The sequence below is a fragment of the Lepidochelys kempii genome, chromosome 11 (genome assembly GCF_965140265.1).
Source record: "Lepidochelys kempii isolate rLepKem1 chromosome 11, rLepKem1.hap2, whole genome shotgun sequence".
In the NCBI taxonomy this organism is placed as follows: Eukaryota; Metazoa; Chordata; order Testudines; family Cheloniidae; genus Lepidochelys; species Lepidochelys kempii.
The window spans coordinates 9,329,744-9,353,641 of NC_133266.1; the positions used below are offsets into that span (position 1 = coordinate 9,329,744).

Consider the following 23,898-nt stretch of genomic DNA (forward strand, 5'->3'; position numbering starts at 1 on the left):
TCAGACTCCTCCGGGGGGCAGGGACCCCCAGATCCCAGAGGGTGAGGAGTTCAGACATCCCCTGATAGGAAAGGTCCCTCCAGAACCTGGTTCACAAGATGAGGAGCAGGAAATGGGGGGTGGGGGGCAGGGTCACATCCCTGAAGACAGGCTGTGGGCCACCAGATCATGGTACACAGACAGGAAGGGAATGTGGAACTTACAGGCACATCTGCCCCTATTCTCCCCCAGTCCCTCATCACTCCCCCCTGTTGCCGGCACAGAGTGCCCGAGGCAAGCAACAGTTGGGTTTGTTGCCCGGTGTGCGTTGCACCAATGACTACAACGGGGTGGAGAAGCAGAGAGTTTTATTTGAAGCTTTAGATATGGCGCAGGGAGACTGAATTGTTTTAAATTTTGCAGCTTTGAATGCAGATTACATTATATAATTTATATTTTTATTTAATTATATAAGTATATATAATTAATTATTTGTTGTTTTGTATAATATTGTAGCTAATTAGCTAAAGCGGCTAGTTATGTTTTTTTTTTTATTAGCATTGCTTGAGCTTTGCTTTATTTGGTTATATTTGTTACTAGTTTTTCTTAAATATTTTTTATTTATATGTTTTTTTGGCCGAAGCTGGTTTTGGCTAGCGAGCCGTGTGCAAATTTGTTTGTTTGTGTGCTAGCTTTTTTATAGTTTTGCAGGGTTACAGAAAGTTTAAGGAGCGGAGGAGCTTCAGTTTGCCTGGGCCTAGAGCAAGAGGGCTTCATCGACACTTGTGGTCTTTTACCCTTCCGAGTTTCCTAGAGTAGTGCCCAGTGTCACCAACACCCCCTTTCTCGATGTCCCCCCATCTCTTCGTAGTCCCCCAGTCTCCTCACCTGATCCCAACCCCTCTCCCCAACCACTTTTCCACCCCTAAACACTCTCCCCTCCCAGTGAGCATTTGCTTGCACAGTTTCTTTTCAAAAGATGGTTTCAAGCACCTTCTGGACATTGTGCTATACTGTGATTATATTTCCCCAAAATAAAAACCTTGACAGAGGCAGACTAGCACAATATACCTGCTGTTTTTACTCCACATTTCTGCACTAGGTTGGACTGGAATTCTCAGTGCCCAGACTGGTCTCAGATTCAGTAACCATAACATACTCTCAGAGCCACTCAAGTGTTGTGATATAAAGGTAGTTTTCCAGGTAATTACCCTCTCTGCACATGCTCAGTATAATCCATTAGGCACATGAATAGGCACGAAAGCCCTAGCATGCCTACCTAGAGAAGCAAACTGCTTTTCAATAACATTTTAATCTGAAGTCCCCCAAAGGACTGGTGGATGACGTGCACTCTGTTGGGGGTCCCTTGAGCATTTGAGATCCTGGTGCAATGACCTGAGCTCTGGTTTGATCTCTGTCTGTGAGGGGAAAAAACACTGACAGAATGTGGCAACTTTAAGAAAAGCTGCTTTTTCAGGGAGATGTGTTGCAGGAACTCCTTGGCCAAATGACCCCAAGTTTGACAATACCCTGGGCCCCCATGATACACACCAAATTTCAACACAATCCAATTAACTGTCCAGATTTTAAAGCACTTCGAACAGCTGAACTTTAAACGGAAAGCTGGTCTTCACCTTATCCATGATTGTTCTTTCCAAAGTTATGGTCTCTGACTTTTACCAGTTAAAAGTCTATCTATTTATCCATAGCCAGGGCATTTAATCTTACAGATCATATACCAAACACTTTCAAGTTCCTGCTCTGTGAATGACTGCTGAAGATTCCAAACCTTTCCCATCCCCCAAACACTGAATAATGAGTTAGCTGAGCAACCTGAACTATGAATGGATTTAAATGAGAGAGATGTGTGCAGAAGCCTTTCCCACCCTCTCGCCCAAGCAGGTGTTGCCATGCTGGTGCAACAGATGCCACAAACACGGAACCCCAAAACATTGGGAAATTCGGCAAAAAAAATTGGGGATTGGTCCTGCTTTGAGCAGGGGGTTGGACTAGATGACCTCCTGAGGTCCCTTCCAACTCTGATATTCTATGGATGTCATTGTGCTTATGTAAATCAGAAACAAAGATGATCACATGGAAATCAAAATCATTATTTCATTAGATCCCTGCAGGCAGGTCTGCCTGAGATGGAACACAACCTAGAGGGATTCTAGGATAATTCATACATTATTAACTCACCTCTGGGATACTATTGTTTCCTTTTGGTTACAGCAATATATATATATATATACACACACACACACACACACTGTAAGCATATGGAAACAACACTATCCCAAAGTTGAGTTTACACACACACACACACACACACACACACACACACACACACACACACACACACACACACACGATTTTTAAATTAGTCTGTAGAATTTAGCCACATATTCCCATTAAAAATAATGGAAAACAGATCTAAATCCTTTGGCTTGCTATGAAAATCTCAAGTATATATGATAGCTTGTAAGACAGATTCCACTATTACAGTAACAGAAAGCATTTTTCTAGGGTCTCTGAGTAACCTGCAAGCAAGATGCTGTATCCTAGAATTTGCATTTGCACATAGTCCAACTGTGCTGCCTCTGACTATGAGCAAATGCAAATTCTCTACTGAGTCATTACATCCCAGTTGGAATAATGAATTTTATGCAGCACTTACTAGAAAAATGCATCAAATCCCACCAATTAATAGCTACTTCCCAAAAGGCAGGGCAAAAAGAAGCTCTTTCTTTCTTTCACTGGCTTTGTTTTCATATCAATTCGAACTGCAGAGGCAATGAGTCATAATTTGTAATCACTAATTTTTCTGACCCTCTCCAAAAGAATTACTGTAGCTCCATGGCAATGTTACTGTAAAGAGAACAGATAAAGGAAATGCCCAGGCTATTTTCTAGGAATCATAATATGCAGGCATAAAAATTTGCCCTTGGTTGAAACTTGACCTATCAGGCCATATTCTGCTCTCAGTACAGAAAGCTTTTGGAAGGGCTTTGTGTTAAGTGGTTTTAAAGACTAAAAAGCCCTGGTAATTTTTAAAAAGACAGTCAGTGAACCAGGCCCAAGTTCAGGTTTGTAACAAATGCAGAAGTTTGGTAAATTTATCCAATAGTGTATAAATAACGAGATGAAGCAGATATATTTCTAAGATATTATCCAAATAATCCACCATAATTTCATTGACTTCAATGGAGTGGCATCAGATTTACAAAGACATAACTGTGATCACAATCTGGCCCAACATCTCAAGCTGGAAATAATTTTATTCTTTTATGTATATAAATATGATATATTAAAAACACTTAAGTTGGTCATTTTCATGTATTCACACACTGAAATAAACAAAAGGATTTGTTCTGAACAATTCTTACGCTCAAGGGCTCCATCATGTAAATTTCTGAGCTCCTTTTGTTAGATAATGAGCACCTTCAACTCCCACCGGATGCAGAGGGAGGTAGAAGTGCATGCTACCTTGCAGGATCTAGCCTGTATGTTCCTCTGTGAAGGAAAGTTCTTTTAAATGTACTGTCTGAAAATTAATAAATATAAATCCATAATATAGTTTAATCAACTCAGCGCTTTTGGAAAAAAATAATCACAATCACATTTTAGTAACTGATACGAACACAGACGATAACTGATATTCTCTCTGTGTGAGATCACATATCTACATGAGGAGCCAGTTCTCCTCCACGTGATGAAAAAGATAAAAAAAATCCTGCAGCAGGTTCTAAGAATCTTTTAACTGATTCACCACTAGATGGCATCTGTGCCCATCTACCGGTAAAACAAAGCTTAAGGGTTATCAACTATATAGTTATTCATATAAATGAGTTTACAATGAGCATCAATATGGATTCCAGCCACATCTAGCAGAAGTCCTATTTTACAAACATAAGGGACACCAGATTTTGCCAGTTTTATTCATGCTAAGAAGTGCCTTACCCTGCAAGCAAATCTCAACTCATCCAAGGTTATCAACAGATTTTATGCTGAAAATGTAGGACCTCCAGAGTATAGGGAGTTGAATGAACCACCTCACAACAATGCTATAGTGCTGCTTTGCTTAAATAAATAGGTAAAATAAAGTACATTTTCCTGGAAACCAAATAAACAGCATGCCAAAAGTGTGACATAGGTTGTCCCCATAGATAGGGTGACCAGATAGCAACTGTGAAAAAACGGGACCTGGGGCGGGGATGGGGCAGAGAGAGGAAGAGAAGATAGGCGTCTGTCAAGGTTCCTTCCCCATGCTGAACTCTAGCATACAGATGAGGGGACCTGCACGAAAGACCCCCTAAGCTTATTCTTACCAGCTTAGGTTAAAAACTTCCCCAAGGTACAAACTTTGCCTTGTCCTTGAACAGTATGCTGCCACCACCAAGCGTGTTAAACAAAGAACAGGGAAAGAGACCACTTGGAGACGTCTTCCCCTAAAATATCCCCCAAGCCCTACACACCCCCTTTCCTGGGGAGGCTTGATAAAAATCCTCACCAATTGGTACAGGTGAACACAGACCCAAACCCTTGGATCTTAAGAACAATAGAAAAATCAATCAGGTTCTTAAAAGAAGAATTTTAATTAAAGAAAAGGTAACAGAATCATCTCTGTAAAATCAGGATGGTAAATACCTTACAGGGTAATCAGATTCAAAACATAGAGAATCTCTCTAGGGAAAACCTTAAGTTACAAAAAGACCCAAAAATAGGAATATACATTCCCTCCAGCACAGCTTATTTTACCATTCATTAAACAAAAGGAAATCTAATGCATTTCTAGCTAGATTACTTACTAACTTAACAGGAGTTGGAAGGCTTGCATTTCTGATCTGTTCCCAGCAAAAGCATTACACAGACAGAGCAAACCCTTTGTTCCACCACCCCCGTCCAGATTTGAAAGTATCTTGTCCCCTCATTGGTCATTTTGGGTCAGGTGCCAGCGAGGTTACCTTATCTTCTTAACCCTTTACAGGTAACATGATGTTGCCTCTGGCCAGGAGGGATTTTATAGCACTGTATACAGAAAGGTGGTTACCCCTCCCTTTATATTTATGACAGTGCCTATATAAGAAAAAGTCCCAAAAAACCAGGACTGTCCCTGTAAAAATGGGACATCTGGTCACCCTACCCATAGACCAAAATAGGAAAGAAATCCATCACCTAAGTATCTCTGTTTCAGCTAGAATATACATTCAGATTTAGGGACAAATCTTAAAGCCCTTACTCAGGCTAAACTACTGTGCTATGAAAGTAAGGATAGCGGGACAGAGGAGGGACGACATCTTTTTGTAAGTTTGTGCTTCTCCAAATGCTCTGTTGAGGCTCAGTAAACAGTATTTATCACTCACCTGACCACTCTGTGTGAATCTGTGAGATTAACAAATACACCAAACAGTTAGGTTTTATTTCTTTTCCAATGGACAAAATTCATATAGCTATATGTCATTCTCTTCCCTTTATAGGAGAGGTTAGACTTTAGTGTCTGAAGGGTTATGTTTGTGCTCGCTTTGGAAATAAGGCAAAAAGGCAAGGGAAAGTACAGTCCTTATAAAGTCCCCTTCTTTAACAGAAAATCTGTTTAAAAACTGGAGTCATTAGGTTTAATTCAATACAGGGGGAGAAGGATAAGAAAAGTTCCTGGATGTATATATAAATATAGTCACGGGTAATCAGTTACCTTCTTTCTAAGACATGTGGAACACAGAAATAAATTCATGCTCTCTTACTGCAGTCATTTGTTTGCAAAATACAAAGGATTTTCAACACTTGACCAATATAAAGTATTTTCTAAAAACATTTAAAGGTTAACTATGATGAAAGTCAGACCCCTTATAAAATGAGATATCCAGGCTGCTCAGATATAGACATAATAAATGTACAAATTTATTTCTAGCATCAGATTACCCTGTAAAATATGTGCTGTAAAATATGCAGTAATGCTCACTTCAGGAAAAACACAATCAAATCAAGGACATGTGGTTATCTTACATGTGGGGAGGGAAGGAAGGTTATTTGGAAAGATGATATCTTCCCTGATCATTGGTTACAAAAAAAAAACGTTTCCTTCACAGTATATTAAAAATTACATAAGGTCAGATTCTGATCTCTGTTATAATGGCATAAATCCAAAGAAAGCCTCATTGACTGGAATGGAGTTACTCCATATTTACACCAATGTAATGGAATTCTGAATCTGGCCCACACAGATTAGAATCACAAAATATCAGGGTTGGAAGGGACCTCAGGAGGTCATCTAGTCCAACCTCCTGCTCAAAACAGAACCAATCCCCAACTAAATCACCCTGGCCAGGGCTTTGTCAAGCCTGACCTTAAAAACCTCTAAGGAATGAGATTCCACCACCTCCCTAGGTAACGCATTCCAGTGCTTCACCACTCTCCTAGTGAACAAGTTTTTCCTAATATCCAACCTAAACCTCCCCCACTGCAACTTGAGACCATTACTCCTTGTTCTGTCATCTGCTACCACTGAGAATAGTCTAGATCCATTCTCTTTGGAACCCCCTTTCAGGTAGGTGAAAGCAGCGATCAAATCCCCCCTCATTCTTCTCTTCCGCAGACTAAACAATCCCAGTTCCCTCAGCCTCTCCTCATAAGTCATGTGTTCCAGTCTCCTAATCATTTTTGTTGCCCTCTGCTGGACACTTTCCAATTTTTCCACATCCTTCTTGTAGTGTGGGGCCCAAAACTGGATACAGCACTCCAGATGAGGCCTCACCAATGTTGAATAGAGGGAAACGATCACGTCCCTCGATCTGCTGGCAATGCCCCTACTTATACAGCCCAAAATGCCGTTAGCCTTCTTGGCAACAAGGGCACACTGCTGACTCATATCCAGCTTCTCGTCCACTGTAACCCCTAGGTCCTTTTCTGCAGAACTGCTGCCTAGCCATTCGGTCCCTAGTCTGTAGCGATGCATGGGATTCTTCCGTCCTAAGTGCAGGACTCTGCACTTGTCCTTGCCGAACCTCATCAGATTTCTTTTGGCCCAATCCTCTAATTTGTCTAGGTCCCTCTGTATCCTATCCCTACCCTCCAGCGTATCCCAGTTTAGTGTCATCTGCAAACTTGCTGAGGGTGCAGTCCACGCCATCGTCCAGATCATTAATGAAGATATTGAACAAAACCAGCCCCAGGACCGACCCTTGGGGCACTTCGCTTCATACCGGCTGCCAACTAGACATGGAGCAATTGATTACTACCCGATGAGCCCGACGATCTAGCCGGCTTTCTATCCACCTTATAGTCCATTCATCCAGCCCATACTTCTTTAACTTGCTGGCATCAGTTCAAAGCATTTTTTAATATGAAACTTAACTGCCAATTTATTGATAGGAACAAATCACACTACTTTGAAGTCAAGAGCTGCAAGTAATTTGTTTGCTCCCAGCCCTAAGGTTTCTGTAAGATGTGTGAGCTTGTGCTTAGAATGACTTCAAAATTCTAATAAACGTCTGAGAAGTCATTATACTATAATAATACTTTTATTTGAAAAAATTGTACTAGTCTGGCTGACTGCTGAACACTGACAGGAATACTAAAGATATTGAAAACTGCAACGTCTGCCCAAAGAGGGGCAGAACTCATCCCATCTGAGCTTCCCAACTTCGTAACAATACACCTATCCACAATCTGTTTGCAAATTCAGAGCTGTTAGCAGAGTCTAATGCTGGGGTGGGCAAACTTTTTGACCTGAGGGCCACATCAGGGAATAGAAATTGTATGGCGGGCCATGAATGCTCACAAAATTGGGGTTGGGGTGAGGGCTCTGGGGTGGGGCTGGGGATGAGAGGTTTGGGGTGCAGGAGGATGCTCTGTGCCGGGATCGAGGGGTTTGGAGAGTAGGAGGGGGATCAGGGCTGGGGCAGGGGCTTGGGGTGTGGGGAGAGGCTATGGGGTATAGGCTCTGAGCGGGGCTTACCTTAAGTGGCTTCCGGAAGGAGTAGTATGTCCCTTCCCCGGCTCCTACGCATGGAGCGGCCCCCGACCCTCAGAGTGGGGCCATGCGGCTGTTCCGGGAGCTGCGTGGTGCGGCCCCCAACCTGGCGCCCCGGCTGGAGCACCGGAGCGGGGCAGAGTCGCGTGGTGCGGCTCTTGACCTGGCACCCCGGCTGGAGAGGGGCAAGCCCCAGACCCCGCTTCCCAGCAGGAGCTCACGGGCCATAGTTTGCCCACCCCTGACCTAATGTATTGCAGGTTCTGAACCACCAGTCCCTCTCCAGGGATAGTAGCACAGAAATCTTAACAGGGTTTGCACCGCAAGCTCAGAATTTGTTTCCCACTGGAATGTAACTGCTTAAAGAAAACCTCGGGAAAGTTTCTATGCAGCCATGACCAGCTATTTGGATCATAGTAACTATTTGTATAGCTCTACAAAGGCCTGATTCTGCAATCTTTCTGCATACACACCTCCCAGTGAAGAGCAAGGGAGCTACACAGGCGAAAGGGCTGCAGGAGTGGGTACTAACTGGATTTAGGGCCCAATTCACTTTTGTGCAGATGGACGGCACAAGACATAAGTTGCGCATAGGCCTTGTGATGGCTCCCAGCACAGGGTAACTTTCAAGCATGGTGCTTTACAGAGCTATCCAGGTAACCGTGTTTTTTAAATCTATGGCCTGATATTCAGCTTTTAACTTGCACTTATTAACTGGAATATCTCACTTCTGGCTTTCTCCTAATCTGAGATATTGGTCCTGAGAAAACTACACACATACTTCATGAGCACTACTGCACTGCAAAGGTCAAACTACATTGCACAGAAAAATTGGAGATTCTAAAACAGTTGCTTGGAGGTGACCTAAAAAATGAGTTTGTATCTTATATGATATGTAAGGAGAGGCCAAAAGGGGGTACTGTTCAGAACAAAGGGGCTGGGGGAGGTTAATTTTTTCATTTGAAATATGAAGAATATAATAAAGTTTGGCTTTCCTTGCTTTTCTCTCCAGAGTCTCCTCCAGCAAAAACAGCTAGATAAGGACTGATATTCTAATGAGGAAAAAAATAAAAAACCAGTAAATGAACTTTAAATTGCCGAAGCCCTGAGCTGTTGGGGGGGGGGGGGCTGAAGCTCAGAGCCCCAAACTTAAGATATGGGGTGGCAATTTGCGGGGGGGAGGGAGGGGGCGGCGTAATGGATGTCACAATTATTTTTTAAGTTCAAAGAGGGTCACCAGCAGAAAAAGGTTGAGAAACACTGATTTAAACCAACACGATGGTTGATGGATCCTAAAGTATAAGGGCTTGCACGGGAGACTGTAGAAATCTATCCCTATAAATAATATATCTATCAGAAATCAGAGGGAAAAACAAACATCACAGTGACATGGTGGTGCTTCTTGGGAAACTACATTCTAATACAAACAGCCATCTAGGTATTCACACACAGTCCCACAAATCAGTAATACATCCCTTAAAAGGTGACTTGCAAAAGGGGGGTGGGAGGAGGGTGGGGTTGTGCTTTTTGGCTTTTTCGTCATGAGTAAAGGCGGCATAAACACTCTCATCCTCCTTGCCTTCCCTCCCTCCCCCACAAAAAGAAAGTTTTATGCTTGCCTTTTTTACTATAGAAATATCAGGAACATCAAGACTTGTCTTTCCTTAAAATAATTTTTTTAAATGGCTTCTCGGGAGGAACTGGAGTGGGAGCTCTCTCAACCATTAAATGAAGGGACAAGGGTGTTAAGCCTTTAACAAAAAGGTTTTCACTCTCAACTGTTTACCAGGCACAGGAGTTAAAAAGAGACAACAAAAACAAACAAAACCCAGAGGTTTGAACAGGCTAACTAAATATCCTTTCCTTTCCTAGCTTTCACTTCCTTAGTATTTGCAATATAATCATTTCACTAATTCTCCTGCCACCCTGAGTCTCCTTGAAAAAACAGACTAGACATGACCTAAATTTCTTATAGAACAACAAAGCAGACCTTCTTTATGCATATCAATGAAGCAGACGACCACAAGCCTTTGTTTTTATCCTTTTGTAGGTCACCTTCAACCAACAGCACCTTTTTAGCATGGAGACATGTATACAACATTGCTTTTAAACTAGTTTCACATAAAGATTGGAAGCGAGAGTCATAAAATCAGATTGGTGCCTAATCTCAAGGAGGATCTTGGAGAGAAAGTGACATATACCTAATGGTGTCATAATGAGCCAAACAACCATGCAACACTTCATGCAGGTCACCAGTGAGCACAGATGAGAATCAGGTAACACTTTGTGAGAACAGAGACCAGATGGGGTGGTACAACTGTAGACACACCTCAGTCACACAGACAGACTGCTTACCCTCAGGTTTAGTGGTAGTACCATCTTTAGGCAAATTTAAAAAAAATAAGGAGAGGGTAAATAGGGAAGAGTTAGTAATATTAACAGAAGTGGGCACTGTACATTAGCTACAGAAATAAGCAAAAAAATCAATACAATTAAAGAAATGAAACCGGAAAAGAATATTTGGTTAATCAGCAACTCAAAGCATGAAGCATCTGAACCGGTCTTAGCATCAGATTAGTTTGGTCCCATTGCAACCATGTATTAAAGACAGCTTTGCTAAATCCCATTCCTTTGCTTGCCTTGCCCATTCCTCTTGGAGTAATGGGCAAGGCAACCAAAGGAAATTGCATGTGCAATTTTTTCTACGGGCAAAAAGGAAAGGAGTGCCCTTTAGAGCTGATCCAATCCATGCATCATTTAAACAAGAAATAGAGTATCAGAGAAGAGCAGTAAACACACTCTGCTTTGGAGTGAGACTAACAGAGCACTTTCACTTTTCTGTGTTCAGCCTCTAAAGTTTGGGAAATGACAAGAAACATGCATTTAACTCCAGTATTCTGTCTGCAGTTCTCACTGCACCATGAAGTCAATGTGAGCAACTAATTTAAGCCAGGGCAAACACTTCACAACAAAACCACTGAAACAAACGGAGCCACTGAACTGAAGTTAAGACAAAGATTTTAGCAGTAAGTGAAGCCTGCCATCAGAAGGAATATATACATATATCCTAATATAATTCATACAGTATTTCCCATTACACTGACAAGAGAGCCAGGGTATCCTGTGCTATGAAGTCAAGTTTTCAACTGATACAGCTAAGGTTCAGCAATCTGCACAACAGGAGGCAAGGTATCTGTTCTCATACCACTTAGAGACCTGCTACAATCACTTAATCTGGTAGAAGTCAATGGAGTTGCATCAGCGTAAGGCTGATGTAAATTACAATAAATTTCAGAATCAGATCCTAGCTCAGGTAATTAGCTCTCCCTGGGTCAAATCTAGGCTAATGAAAACTGACAAGCAAGCAAATAATCTAGCAACTGTTTTTAGCTGTTTCTGAACTGTATTTCCTCATCCATGCAGCCTGCCATGCCACCTGAAAAGTACATTCTACATCAAATGGTGACTTCACTTGTCAGCATGAAAAAATTGGGGCAACAGAAAATGGCAAAAGGAACACAAAGCATGTTTTAAACCATCAAAAAGAGCCTGAGTGGAGGAAGGTGAATGTGTGCCTTTAACGTAGGCCAAAAAAGTAACTACATCATACTCACAAATCAGTCAGATTCCTCTCTTTGCTTCTCTATCCCTTACTTATATGAAGAGACAGCTCCTTAGCTCAGGATCAAATGCAGCTAAGACATACTTAATGCTACCCAAAGCATAAAACAACTTGCAGTAAACTTGTTCTTTAGTTCCAGAGGGGCTACACCACGGTGAACTGGGCAGCAAGTATCCTCCCCTGGACTGTCAGAGTCAAAACAACATCTCTTCACAACATAAATGTGCTGATTAGTGCTGGAAACGGAGGAAGAAAGAAAAGTGTTTCAAAGCAAACTGTGTTTCCTGCAAGGCTGATTCCCTCTGGAAATGTATTTTTCTTTAGCCCCCGTTGCCAGAGAGCACAGACTGGTTCTGGACTGCTAGTGACCATCTTGTTGGAGACGTGGCTTATATTCAGAACAAGCCATCTAATACTAAAGTCACGTAGTTTATAATACTGGAGAAATTATCTGTTTTCTAAGAGAACACAGAGGCTCACCTAGTGATGCGTACGAGCCTGGGGGCAGGGCTGCCGCGGAACTGAAAGGGGTGGAAGCTCCAGAAGATGTTACTTTCGACTTGGCACTAGCTGCTGCATTCACATCGATGTCACTGCGAGACCGCTGCAGAGATCCTGGGGTTGACACGGATTTTGTACTCACTGTAGAGGCTTTAGACAGGGGTGGGGAACAGACACACAATCAAGGCTAGTGAGGATTAATTTGTTTGACTCTTCGTTTCAAAGCACCCAGTTAGCAACTGAATAAGAACGTTCAAGTGTTCCCAGTGTGAGACTTCAGTGCTCATGTAAAGGGCCAGAAAGACCATGATGCACAATGTACTCACAGAGAGAGTGTAAGCTTCCCCTTGCTGCCCTGCAAATGTGTCCCAGCCTTGACCTAAGAGGCCACCTCTAGGGTAGTTCAGTCTCTACAACCCGTTCAAGCCTTGGCCTCTCTGCTGAGATGGCAAACAAGGCCCTAATCAAGGGCAGTTCGGGTGGTGGCTATGTGATGCAGGCCATGTTTACACTACAGGGATTATAGTGGCCTAGCTATGGCACAACCCCATAACGTAGATGCAATCTATACCAATGGAAGGCATATTCCTGCCAGTGTAGAAACACCATCACCCTGAGCAACAGTAGGCAAATCCATGGAAGCATTATTCCGCGGCCTAACTGGGTCTACACCAGGGGTTACGTCAGAGTAGCTACATTGCTTGGGGTATGGATTTTTCACACCCCTGAGCGATGTAGCTATGTTGCCCTAACTTTTAAGTGAAGACCAAGCTATAGCCCCATCTACTGAGACCTAGACTGTGAAATTCAATGTAGTTCACACATAGCACCACTCACCAACTAGTAAAATTTTGGGGCAACTCCTGAGCTGGAATACCTAGAAGTAGTGACCTAGATGTCAATGATTTCGTATCTCATTACCAGTGCCCTGTTCTTTTCTAAGTACAGTTTCCCCTACTCTCATCAGTCCATTAAAATATATTGCCTCATCCACCATGTCTCTCTTTATTTTGAACTAATTCACAGTGCTGTTCTGCAATGGTATCTGTGAGCAGAAAAATATATTACTTATATGTAAGCCTGGAGTCTGTCATGGAGCTCATGGATTCTGTGATTTTACAGGACTTCTGCAATGGCCAATGCAGCTGGCCCAGGGGCTGCCTGAGCAGCTCGGGCAGCCCCTGGGCCAGCTGCACCAGTTGCTGCTGGGGCAGTCTCGGGCCACCGTACCACCACCACCACCCCCACAATCAGCAGAAGGAGTTTGGGTGTGGGAGGGGAATCAGGGCTGGGGCAAGGATTTGGGGCACTGGACTGGGTGAGGGCTCCGAGTAGCGCTTACCTCGGGGGGCTCCCCGGAAGCAGCAACATGTTCCTTGGCTCCTAGGCGGAAGCATGGCCAGACGGCTCCACATGCTGCCCCAACCCCGAGCACTGGCTTTGCAGCTCCCATTGGCCAGGAACCATGATCAATGGGAGCTGCGGAGCCAGTGCTCGGGGCAGAGGCAGTGTGCAGAACTGCCTGGCCACGCCTCCACCTAGGGACATGTCGCTGCTTCCAGAGAGCTGTGCAGAGCCAGGTAGCGAACCCGCCAGCCCCACAAAATCTCTCCCCGCTCCCAGCAGCAGCAGGGGTCCTGGGCCGCTGCCTCCCCCAGCACCTGCAGGGGTCCTGGGCTGCCCCACCCACCCCTGAACACCTGCGGCGCCCCTCAGCCACCCCCTGCCCCAGAGCACCCGCAGTGCCCCTGGGCTGCCTGCTGCTCCAGAGCACCCAAGATTTAGTCAGGGGTATATAGTACAAGTCATGGACAGGTCACAGGCCGTGAATTTTTGTTTACTACCCGTGACCTGTCCATGACTTTTACTAAAAATACCTGTGACTAAAACATAGCCTTATACTCTCAGCTGATGGTATCTAGTAGCAGACTAAAGTGTGATCGAATCAATTAGTCTGGGCCCTGCATTTTGAAAGTTACTGTTAGCAAGGCCTGCTAACAGTAACCTCATCTGCCCATGAAGATTTTCTGTTCCCCTCACTCACTGATGTTCCCACCCACGACTATGCCCTTCAGGCATTAAGCTGCAAGTGCTTGGAACCAAAGCAAAGCTCTGAAGATTCTACATGCTGGAAAGTCTTGATGAAGAAGATCAAGGAGGCTCAGCATTACTTTTGACTGTATCAAAGGCCTCTGTGGGATACCATGCCTGTTCTGGGGTACGTAGTGGAGACTGAGGCGGTGGCTATTGAAAGCCAAACAAAAATCAGAGATGGAAAAGGCCTGTTAGGTATTCTTGTCCACCCACCTGCCCGTGCAGTCAAGTGCACTAGGGCTCCGATGGTGAAGTGGTCCAGACATCTCTTGTGTCCATAGGTGAAAGCACTTTTGTGATCAATTTGGAATTTAGCACCATAGGAGACATGCACTTAAGGTGCCTCCACTATATGCTGGTGACCAAAGGAACAGCTATATGTGACTGGACTCATGACCAAAAGAACAACTTCACAGTAAATGGAGATTTCATTATAACCAGAATCACTATTTTGAACATAGAAATATTTGAGTCTTTTATCTTACTTCATTACAAATCTTCCCCTGCAACAGGTGATTATGTATCCTACAGTTCCTGTTCTCACCTCTGGATGTAGTGCTTCCAGTAGGACTTCTTTTGGCAGACAATGGACGGCTAGAAATTAAACACAAACATTTATCAAACAGGTATTTTTTGAGTTACCAATAATCCTGGCTATAAAAATGCCATCACATTTTAGGAGGCTTTGTTCTACATTACTACATTAATAACCAGTTATTAAAAATAGCAGTGGCGTAATTACAACCCCACTCTCCAGACTTCAGGGTGTGCCAAAGTTGCTATATACACAGAAGCACAACCATACCAACCACAACTTCAGACACCTCCAGTGGCTCCCCACTTATTTCAGGATTTCATTCAAAACTGCCCTCTTTGTTTTCAGAACTCTCCACATATGCTCCAAATGACTTCAATGATCAAAGGCACAGGAAGAGTCTATCCCCATGATTATTCTCTACTCCCCTCTGCTAATCTAGAACTGGCCTTCAGTCCAGCACTGGTCCTTCATCACGGAAGTTTGCTGCACTGAAACTCTTGCTTTGGAGCCAGTCTAGTCTGAGTGATGAATGTCTATTTACTCTCTCTGTGCTCCCGCAACATTCTCCTGCTATTGCTAGACTGCTGGCCTGGCCCTCTTTCATTTTCTTTTTAAATATATCAAATATATATTTTATACAGTTATATAATTACCATGATAAACATGGAATTACTTTTTAGAAGCTGCTGAGTATGTAGTCATAAAGGGTTTGTAATAGTCTATTACTATCTGTAAATAGTTGTCTAACAGGATTTATTGTTTAAATATAAATATTGAAGCTCAATAAAACTCCTTAGAAAAGAGTATGAAAAAATTACCATGAGCATTAACAGAACAAAAGAAGATTTCAGGTCCTATGTAAATAGTGACTAATGTATTTTATACATTTCTTTGTAGGATGGAGGTGGATTTTACAATTCATATTGTAATAGGATAGTCCTCAAAAAATTCTAACACTTTTCAGCTGGGGCAAATTTTGAGTCTAAATTCTTTCACTGTGTCCCTTCAAAAACAGCCAAGATACACAACTGCAGCAGAAAAGCTATTCATTTTGCAGCTATATAATTTATATCTAGCTTGGCCACTTCTCTTCTTACAAGAAAAAGAAAAGACAAACAGATACACTCACTTCTCTGGCTTAAGGCTAAGCATGAAAAATTTCAGGCCAAACAAGTGTCTTTTTAAGTTAGGAGGGCTGACTAATACTGTCTGGCTGAGAATGAAAAGCCTCTTGTCCACTTATTTATGGATTCAAGACTGACTCCAGGATATTTAGCAGTGTGTTTTTTTTTTTTGGGGGGGGGGGTTTTTTAATATCTTGCCAGCCAGAAACCTCCTATGCCATATTTTGGAGCTGGTCAAATGCTGAGGTCAAGAAATAAATGTGAACGGTCATAAGAGATGAGAAAACAAGCTTAAGCATGAAGCTGTGAATGGTAACGGTGCAATGCCATAGTTACTCATTTAGGTGCATCTGCAGTTTAGTCAATAAAATCAGTGGTAATAAAGTAGAGAGACTTACTTGAGACTCTCCTGGGAACTGGAGGACGAGCGATCGGACTGAGGCAGGGACACTATGCTATCTGAGTTCTTCAAGTGTGACTGCAGGGCTTTCTGATAGGAGGATTCCAACGTGTGATACAAGTGTTCTGCTTCTCTGCTGAAGTGATTGTGGAAGCCCCAATAACATCTGAAAACAAGATCCCAATATACCATTGAAAACTCCTTGTAACGTTTGATGAGCCACAGCAGCTCAGTCACAGGAGATGTCCACCCCAACGGCAACAGCTTAACTGAACCATTTCAGTGACGCAGCCTTTCTGTGATGCATCTGAAACATACCACGCAGGCTATCACTGTGTTTTGAGAAAGCAGTTCCACACAAGACACACTGACCAGAAGTCGGAAGGCAAGATGTACACTGTGCAGGGCATCACAGGAACACATATAGCACCAGAGAGGGGCAGAGTCTATACCCAGATGTCACGGCTCCAATCAGGAGGTCAGGAAGAAGACCATTAGCCCACAAGAGCAGCGGGGATTAGACAAGGTAGACATCCCATGGCAAGCTTCAACCAGCAACGTCCCGGTGCAAGGACAAAATCTAGCATGAGTGCTTGTAAATACCATTAACCCTTTTACCCACACTGGATCTATACAGGCTGAGGGGACACTACACTGGTGTTTAAAGGGGTAGGACTGGCAAATTAATGTGAATTAAATAACAGTTTCTGAAACAATCTGCAACTGAAGACAGATCTGTGGGCCTGATTCATGACAGCAATAACAGAGATTTTTCTTTCAAACTGTAACATAACAGTGACTCCCTTATTCAATACCATTCAAAAGCAGATGTGTAGTAACTAACAATTACCCCTGAGATGATCCTGACCCTTTGCATAATACTATGGGGGAACCTTTGGCTGCTACTGAGGCAAATCTTAGGGAGTGCTGAAGCTAGCTGTTCTTACTGTCTTCAGTGAGAGTGGCTCAGCATCACTCAGGATCTAGCCCATTCAAAAGAGAGAGAAACATTTCAGCACAAAGGGACCAGTCCTGTGTGGCACTAACAGCCTCTCGGATGATGCTGAGCATCCTTACTTCCTGTTATAATCTATAGGAGTTACAGGCACCTTTCAGGATTAGGCTGGAGGACACTTTAAGAACAAGATCAATAAATGCAAATTAATCCAGAGCCATTTGCACGTGACAGCTGCTCCCCAGACAGAGGAAGCCATCAGCATTTTAATCTATTTGGGATAAAATGCAAAAATGTAAATCTTAATATTGGCAATATATTAAGTAAGAAAAAAATAAAGGAGAATTTAACATTCACTATAAATCCTCAAAAAGTCTGCCTAGCTAGCTATCTGGGTTACCTAGCCACATTGCTGTAACACCTGGGTGCCTACAGTATTTTCATGATTGGAGAAAATGCTCCCTCCCAAAATAATTTAATACCCACTCCTACTATGAACTACTATTTCTTGAAGTGTAGCATTTAATCATTTGATTCTTATAAAGAAGTTAATGATGTGTAAATGTACCAAATGACAGCTCTCTCTCTCTGTACAAAGTTCACCTAGAATCTTTGGTTAATGGGTGCTTAGTTTAAGAACAAGTTCTCAGTATACCAAGACAACCTCCCATGGACACATACACAAACTTTTGAAAATACAGCAGAACCTCTCCTATACCCTTTGTGACAGGGAAAATCATTGCAAATTAATGAGATTTCTGTATCAGTGATTAAGAAAGGCAAAATAATGCTGCCTCACAATTGTACTTTATTAACTAACTCTGACAGTGGTTTTCATTATTTACAATATTTTGTAGTAGTTTAGAAAGCAATGGCAAGCCCAATCCTGTAATATTTACTCAGGCAAAAATTCCATTAAGGACAAAGAGATTTTTGTATGAGATAAAAGAATCAGGCGTGAAATCAAATGATATTTGGCTATCAAATCTGACTGCCCTTTGGCAACCCAGTGTTTTATGGGAACAGGAATGAAACCACCAGATTTTGTCTAGGCATTATATTGGTGGCAGATAAGTAAGGATTAGCAAAATGCTCTTGTGCTTCTAAGAACATACATTAATACATGGATTAATCCATGCTGGGAGAAAACAAAGTTACAAATTGATTTAATTTTAGACAGCAATGTAAAATGACCAGAATCTAAAGAAGCAATGTGTGAATGGCTGGGGTTTTATTAATCAGATCATACTGACTGCTTTGTGGATCTGCTCCTGTTCCTGTTCAAGTCATGAACTTTTGCCATCAACTGCCATGGGAGCAGGAACAGGCCCTATATGCATTTGTCTTAGCTTCAGTTTTCCATCACACACCGACCATCCTGTGTTTATAAAGTGATACTTATTTTTTTTAAAATCCACTTACTTTCTTGCCTCTATCCTTGCTTCAGAGTCCGCATCGTGGATTCCCTTCTTTATTGTTTCCGCTAATACTGAGATGTGTCTGAGATCAGAAGAAAACATTGTTCAGACAGTGAGTAAAGATGCAGAAAACCTCCCTGCACTCAGATGAGTCTGCAAAGTTTAGTGATTTCTCCCCACTCTCAGCAAACAGAGAGCATTTCACAGCTTCCCCCATTTCCACATAACATCCTTTAGGGGAATTATTTATTTATTCTTACAAGTCAGCTTTATTTCACTCCTTGCTGCTGGAAAACAAGAGCCAAGCTGCATTCTTCAGAAGTCATTCCTTAGTTACCATGGAAACTACCAGGGTGGAAAAATAATCTCTTAACTCTTAAAGTAGCTAACGGCAATTTGGGTTAATGAAGTGAGGATCAATCACCTTTCCTTTTCCCCTCTTTGTCTTTCTCGACAGACTGTTAGTTTGAATAGCCATAATGTGCCTTACAAATATTATTCTCTTATTATATCTCTATTAGTTGTGTGTCAGCCTTAAAGTAGCTATGCTGGCTTTATGCCTGGCATCTGGGAGGCAAAATCCCGCCCAGAGTGCCCCAACACCAGTGCACATGATATACCATCCTTTAGGAGTCTGCAACATGCTCCACTCTCTGCATATGTCCAGCATCATCAGTCAATAATACAAGGTGATGGGCCCACAGTCTTAGCTTCTCCTACCCCTTCAGAATGGCTTGAGCCCCAGTGGTTGTAGGAGGGAGTACTCCCCGGGCTTGGGTGAACACAGGAACTGCAACTGCACCCTCACTTGCAAGAGTCAGATCTTAAGGCTAGAAATCTAGGGTGGGAGCATAAGGGAAGGAAAAGGCCCCTTGTGTGCTCCTCTCTTTGCATCCCAGAACAATCCAGCTCTTAAACATATAGGTCAGTATAGGGAAAACTGGCTATTTAGAATAGTATTACTGCTTTACTATCTAGAATTACTATAGCATTATTACTTTGGAATAGCAATATTTTGGAATGACTGGACCACAGAGTACTTGCCTGCAGCAGGAAACTGAAATGCCTAAGATCTTCTTTTCTGACAACCCCAGTCCCTTCCTCCCATGCCTGGCTTCTCTCTGCCACTTCTTTTCAGTCAGGAAACTATGAGACCCCCTTGCTTGAGTTTCATCTGGAGAGTGGCGGTGCTCAAGAATTCATTAACCATCTTCTCTGCAGCCTGACTGGAGAGGACCCATTTCTCTAGTCCATTCAACAACGCTTTCAGAAAATAAAGTCTGTAGCCCTGGGAGCCACACCTGTGGTGCCACCAGAAGTTCCAATATTTGGGAGGCCTCAGCAATTCCCCCAACAGCCTGCACCTAAGCAGGTGCACACAGGGCCTCAGTGGACTCTTTTTCCCTTTTATTTTTGAATGGAGAAAAAATGGATTTTAGCAGTGAGGGTGGGATGTTTCAAGCCCTCATTTCACCACAGTACAAATCGCTTCTCCCGAAGGGACGCTCATGCTCAGATCTTACCTTTCTAGGGAGTGTGTTTGCCACTCCTGTAACAGCAAGTCTAAAAATTCAAAGCAGCGCCTGAAAGTGGGTAAAGGAGAAATATTGTCTGAGCTATTCAAGCTAATAAAAAGGCATATGGCTTCTAGTGGACTTGCCACCACACACCAGTCATTTATTATTATGGGGCCCAGCTGGACACAAGAAATCAGCAGTGACCCCCTTATTAAAAATACTAGTGTATCTATAAAGATCAAATTCTACAAAGAGTTTTTAAACTAAAAAATATGAACATATGCTACAGTAATGGTCTGAAACACTAGACTGTCACCACTGTATGAAGAAGTGCTCTGGACCATAGCTGTAGAATATTACTTGTGGGGTGGTTTTGATTTTGCTTCTTTTTAATACAAAGGACAGTGAGATGTAGAGAAGATCAAAGTTAATATTACTTTGTAGATAGCTCTTTACAAACACTACGCTTCACATCAAGTCTGAAAAGAAGGTATTTTCTCATCCCCATTCTTCAAATAGAGAAACTGAAGGACAGAGGTGTTAAGTGACTTGCTTAAGGGATGTGACAGAGCTATAGTCAGTAGGCGACACAGTTACCAATCATTCTTACTTCTGTTTGTCAAGCTACAGGAGACTGGAGCTAAAGACAGTGGGCATAGGTCTTCTCCAATGAGACAGCAGAAAGGAAATAATCATCCATTTTTAAGGCCAGAAGCGACCATTGTGATTATCCAGTCCGACCTCCTGCTTATCTTCATAAACGATCTGGAGGATGGTGTGGATTGCACTCTCAGCAAATTTGCGGATGATACTAAACTGGGAGGAGTGGTAGATACGCTGGAGGGCAGGGATAGGATACAGAGGGACCTAGACAAATTGGAGGATTGGGCCAAAAGAAATCTGATGAGGTTCAATAAGTGCAGGGTCCTGCACTTAGGACGGAAGAACCCAATGCACAGTTACAGACTAGGGACCGAATAGCTAGGCAGCAGTTCTGTGGAAAAGGACCTAGGGGTGACAGTGGACGAGAAGCTGGATATGAGTCAGCAGTGTGCCCTTGTTGCCAAGAAGGCCAATGGCATTTTGGGATATATAAGTAGGGGCATAGCGAGCAGATCGAGGGACGTGATCGTCCCCCTCTATTCGACATTGGTGAGGCCTCATCTGGAGTGCTGTATCCAGTTTTGGGCCCCACACTACAAGAAGGATGTGGATAAATTGGAAAGAGTCCAGCGAAGGGCAACAAAAATGATTAGGGGTCTGGAACACATGACTTATGAGGAGAGGCTGAGGGAACAGGGATTGTTTAGTCTGCGGAAGAGAAGAATGAGGGGGGATTTGATAGCTGCTTTCAACTACCTGAGAGGTAGTTCCAGAGAGGATGGTTCTAGACTATTCTCAGTGGTGGAAGAGGACAGGACAAGGAGTAATGGTCTCAAGTTGCAGCGGGGGAGGTTTAGGTTGGATATTAGGAAAAACTTTTTCACTAGGAGAGTGGTGAAACACTGGAATGCGTTGCCTAGGGAGGTGGTGGAATCTCCTTCCTTAGAAGTTTTTAAGGTCAGGCTTGACAAAGCCCTGGCTGGGATGATTTAATTGGGGATGGGTCCTGCTTTTGAGCAGGGGGTTGGACTAGATGACCTCCTGAGGTCCCTCCCAACCCTGATATTCTATGATTCATAACACAGGCCATGGAATTTCAGAGAATGTGACTTTTACACTCTGGTCCAAAGGAAACGTACCATAGTAGTGGTTGGTGGTAGAAAATAGGAGCACATCCAAGGCCTCGGAAGGCAGACAAACTAATGTGATAATATTATAGCAATATCTAAACATGCACAAACACACACAGCTGTACAGTACACCCACACCTAACTCCGTTAAATCAGCTAATTTCTATTTAAAGGCCATCCTTCCTTTTCAAGAACAGAAACAGTGAATCTTCCCTATACAGTGTAAAACTTTTAAAAAAAACGTTTGGTTTGAATTTTTCATAGTGACCTAGGGGATTCAGACACATCCATTAAAGTTAAGGGAAGATGTGTGGATAAATCCTCTACATCGCTTTGAAAAACTCAGCTTTTCCTTTAAAAAAACAGGAGGTGAATTTAAGCCATTGATAAACAAGAAGAAAAGTTAAAACCTCATTCTCACCTTCTAACTGCAACAGACTTGGAGGTACAGTTACTGGTTATGATGGGTATTAGTCGAGGGATGTGCGTATGCTAGAACAAGAAAAACAGAGGGAAAAAACCTTTACATTTTAGATTTGCGGGAGTAAAGCTAATTTCCCTTAGTCATCCTAAAGCCAACGTACACACACTCATTTTGGCTCATTTGAAAAAATTCAGCCCATAGATAAAGGAATATTTTTAAGAAAGATATGGATTCTTTATTTACACTTATGGACACAGGCTCCAGCGGGTCTGTAGTGTGAGACCCATATTCATCAATGGACAGAAATCTCCAGTAGTAGGGCATGCCAAGGCTCCCCACAGCATGCCCGCCACATCACTGGGCAGAAGCCACACTAGTTGATTAATGGCCTAAGACAAGATGCACTGACCATGGAGTGCTTACAAAGACTCTTTATATGAGGATGGGAAGGCAAGCAAAAGTGGTTTAAAAATGACTTCAGAGAAATATACACTCAACTTTTCAAAGGTAAAAATCCTTTGTTTCTGCAAAGAAGTTTCCCTAATAAATCTTACGCTGATAGCACTTGTTATCCACTCTCAAAGTCCTTTGCAAACCTTCACTAGTCATGCTTCACAAGGACAGAGTGGTAGGGCCCTGATCATGTACCACTTAAGTCAATGGGCACTTTCGCCTTGGATTTCAGTAGGTGCAGGACTGGACCCTAAGTGAATTGCCAAAGGTCATACAGTGCGTCAGAAGCAAAGCCAGGAATTAAACCTACAAGTCCTGATTCCTAGCCCCTTGCTCCAAACACACAATCCATCATTCTAGAATAATGAATTATGCATAAAGAAATAGAGTACTTCCATTTTTCTTATACAAAGTAACACAGAAGGATACCCTGTTAAACGATGAAATTATTCCTAAATGATCTTTTAGCCTGTAAATATGAACATGGTTAGGTCTTCTTTTGCAACTGGAATCTAGAGCAACTTGGCAAGTTATGACTTTGAACCCTCACTTGCTGACCAACAGCATTTATATTTAATAAAAGAGCTGCAAGTTCACCATCTTTACTCATTTACTAGTACTATGAGAACTACTTTCTTTTCTACTTACAATTTAGAATGTATCTGATGACGCATGCTACAACCTGAACCATCAGAACAAGGTCTTCATGACACAAAATATCACTGCTAGGCTTCAATGCCAGATGGCTAATGATAATCTGAGGAGTTGCCCCTTCCCCTTCCTACAAGCTAATAGCCACCCATACACCAGATACTATCCAGCCAACAGCTTATAATTAACAGTGTCCCTAGCATCTGAATGCCTCTGTAGTGCTCTTCTTTCAGGTAGCTACTCAACTTCCACTGAACAATTTAGTCAGTAAACTGCTAGATTCATAAACTGGGTTCATAAACAACAAGAGCCACCAAGAAGCAACTTCCATTGATAGTGGACAAGCTATTACTTCTCATTTATTGTCAGTCTCTTTTCCCCTCTTGAACTGTGTTTCAATAAATAGTTTTCCTTGTTCTAAGACATGACAGGGGGATCAACAAAAGGAAGGTATTGTCTGAATGCAGATACCATACCCAGATAAGATTCAAGGAAGAAGTCTCATAGCCAAGTTCTGCAA

At 42.6% G+C, this 23,898-nt stretch overlaps 1 protein-coding gene across 1 annotated transcript in view; it reads right to left on the reverse strand.

Annotated features, from left to right (window-relative positions):
• CLASP1 (cytoplasmic linker associated protein 1) overlaps window positions 1–23,898 on the reverse strand; it is a 267,087-nt gene that overhangs the window by 105,748 nt on the left and 137,441 nt on the right. The window contains exons 14-20 of the mRNA XM_073305074.1: window positions 22,272–22,342; window positions 20,124–20,183; window positions 18,605–18,682; window positions 16,226–16,393; window positions 14,710–14,759; window positions 12,051–12,221; window positions 10,304–10,327 (exon numbers count right to left, since the gene is read on the reverse strand). Of these exons, the coding sequence (XP_073161175.1) occupies window positions 10,304–10,327; window positions 12,051–12,221; window positions 14,710–14,759; window positions 16,226–16,393; window positions 18,605–18,682; window positions 20,124–20,183; window positions 22,272–22,342 (622 nt within the window). The remainder of the gene's footprint in view (window positions 1–10,303; window positions 10,328–12,050; window positions 12,222–14,709; window positions 14,760–16,225; window positions 16,394–18,604; window positions 18,683–20,123; window positions 20,184–22,271; window positions 22,343–23,898) is intronic.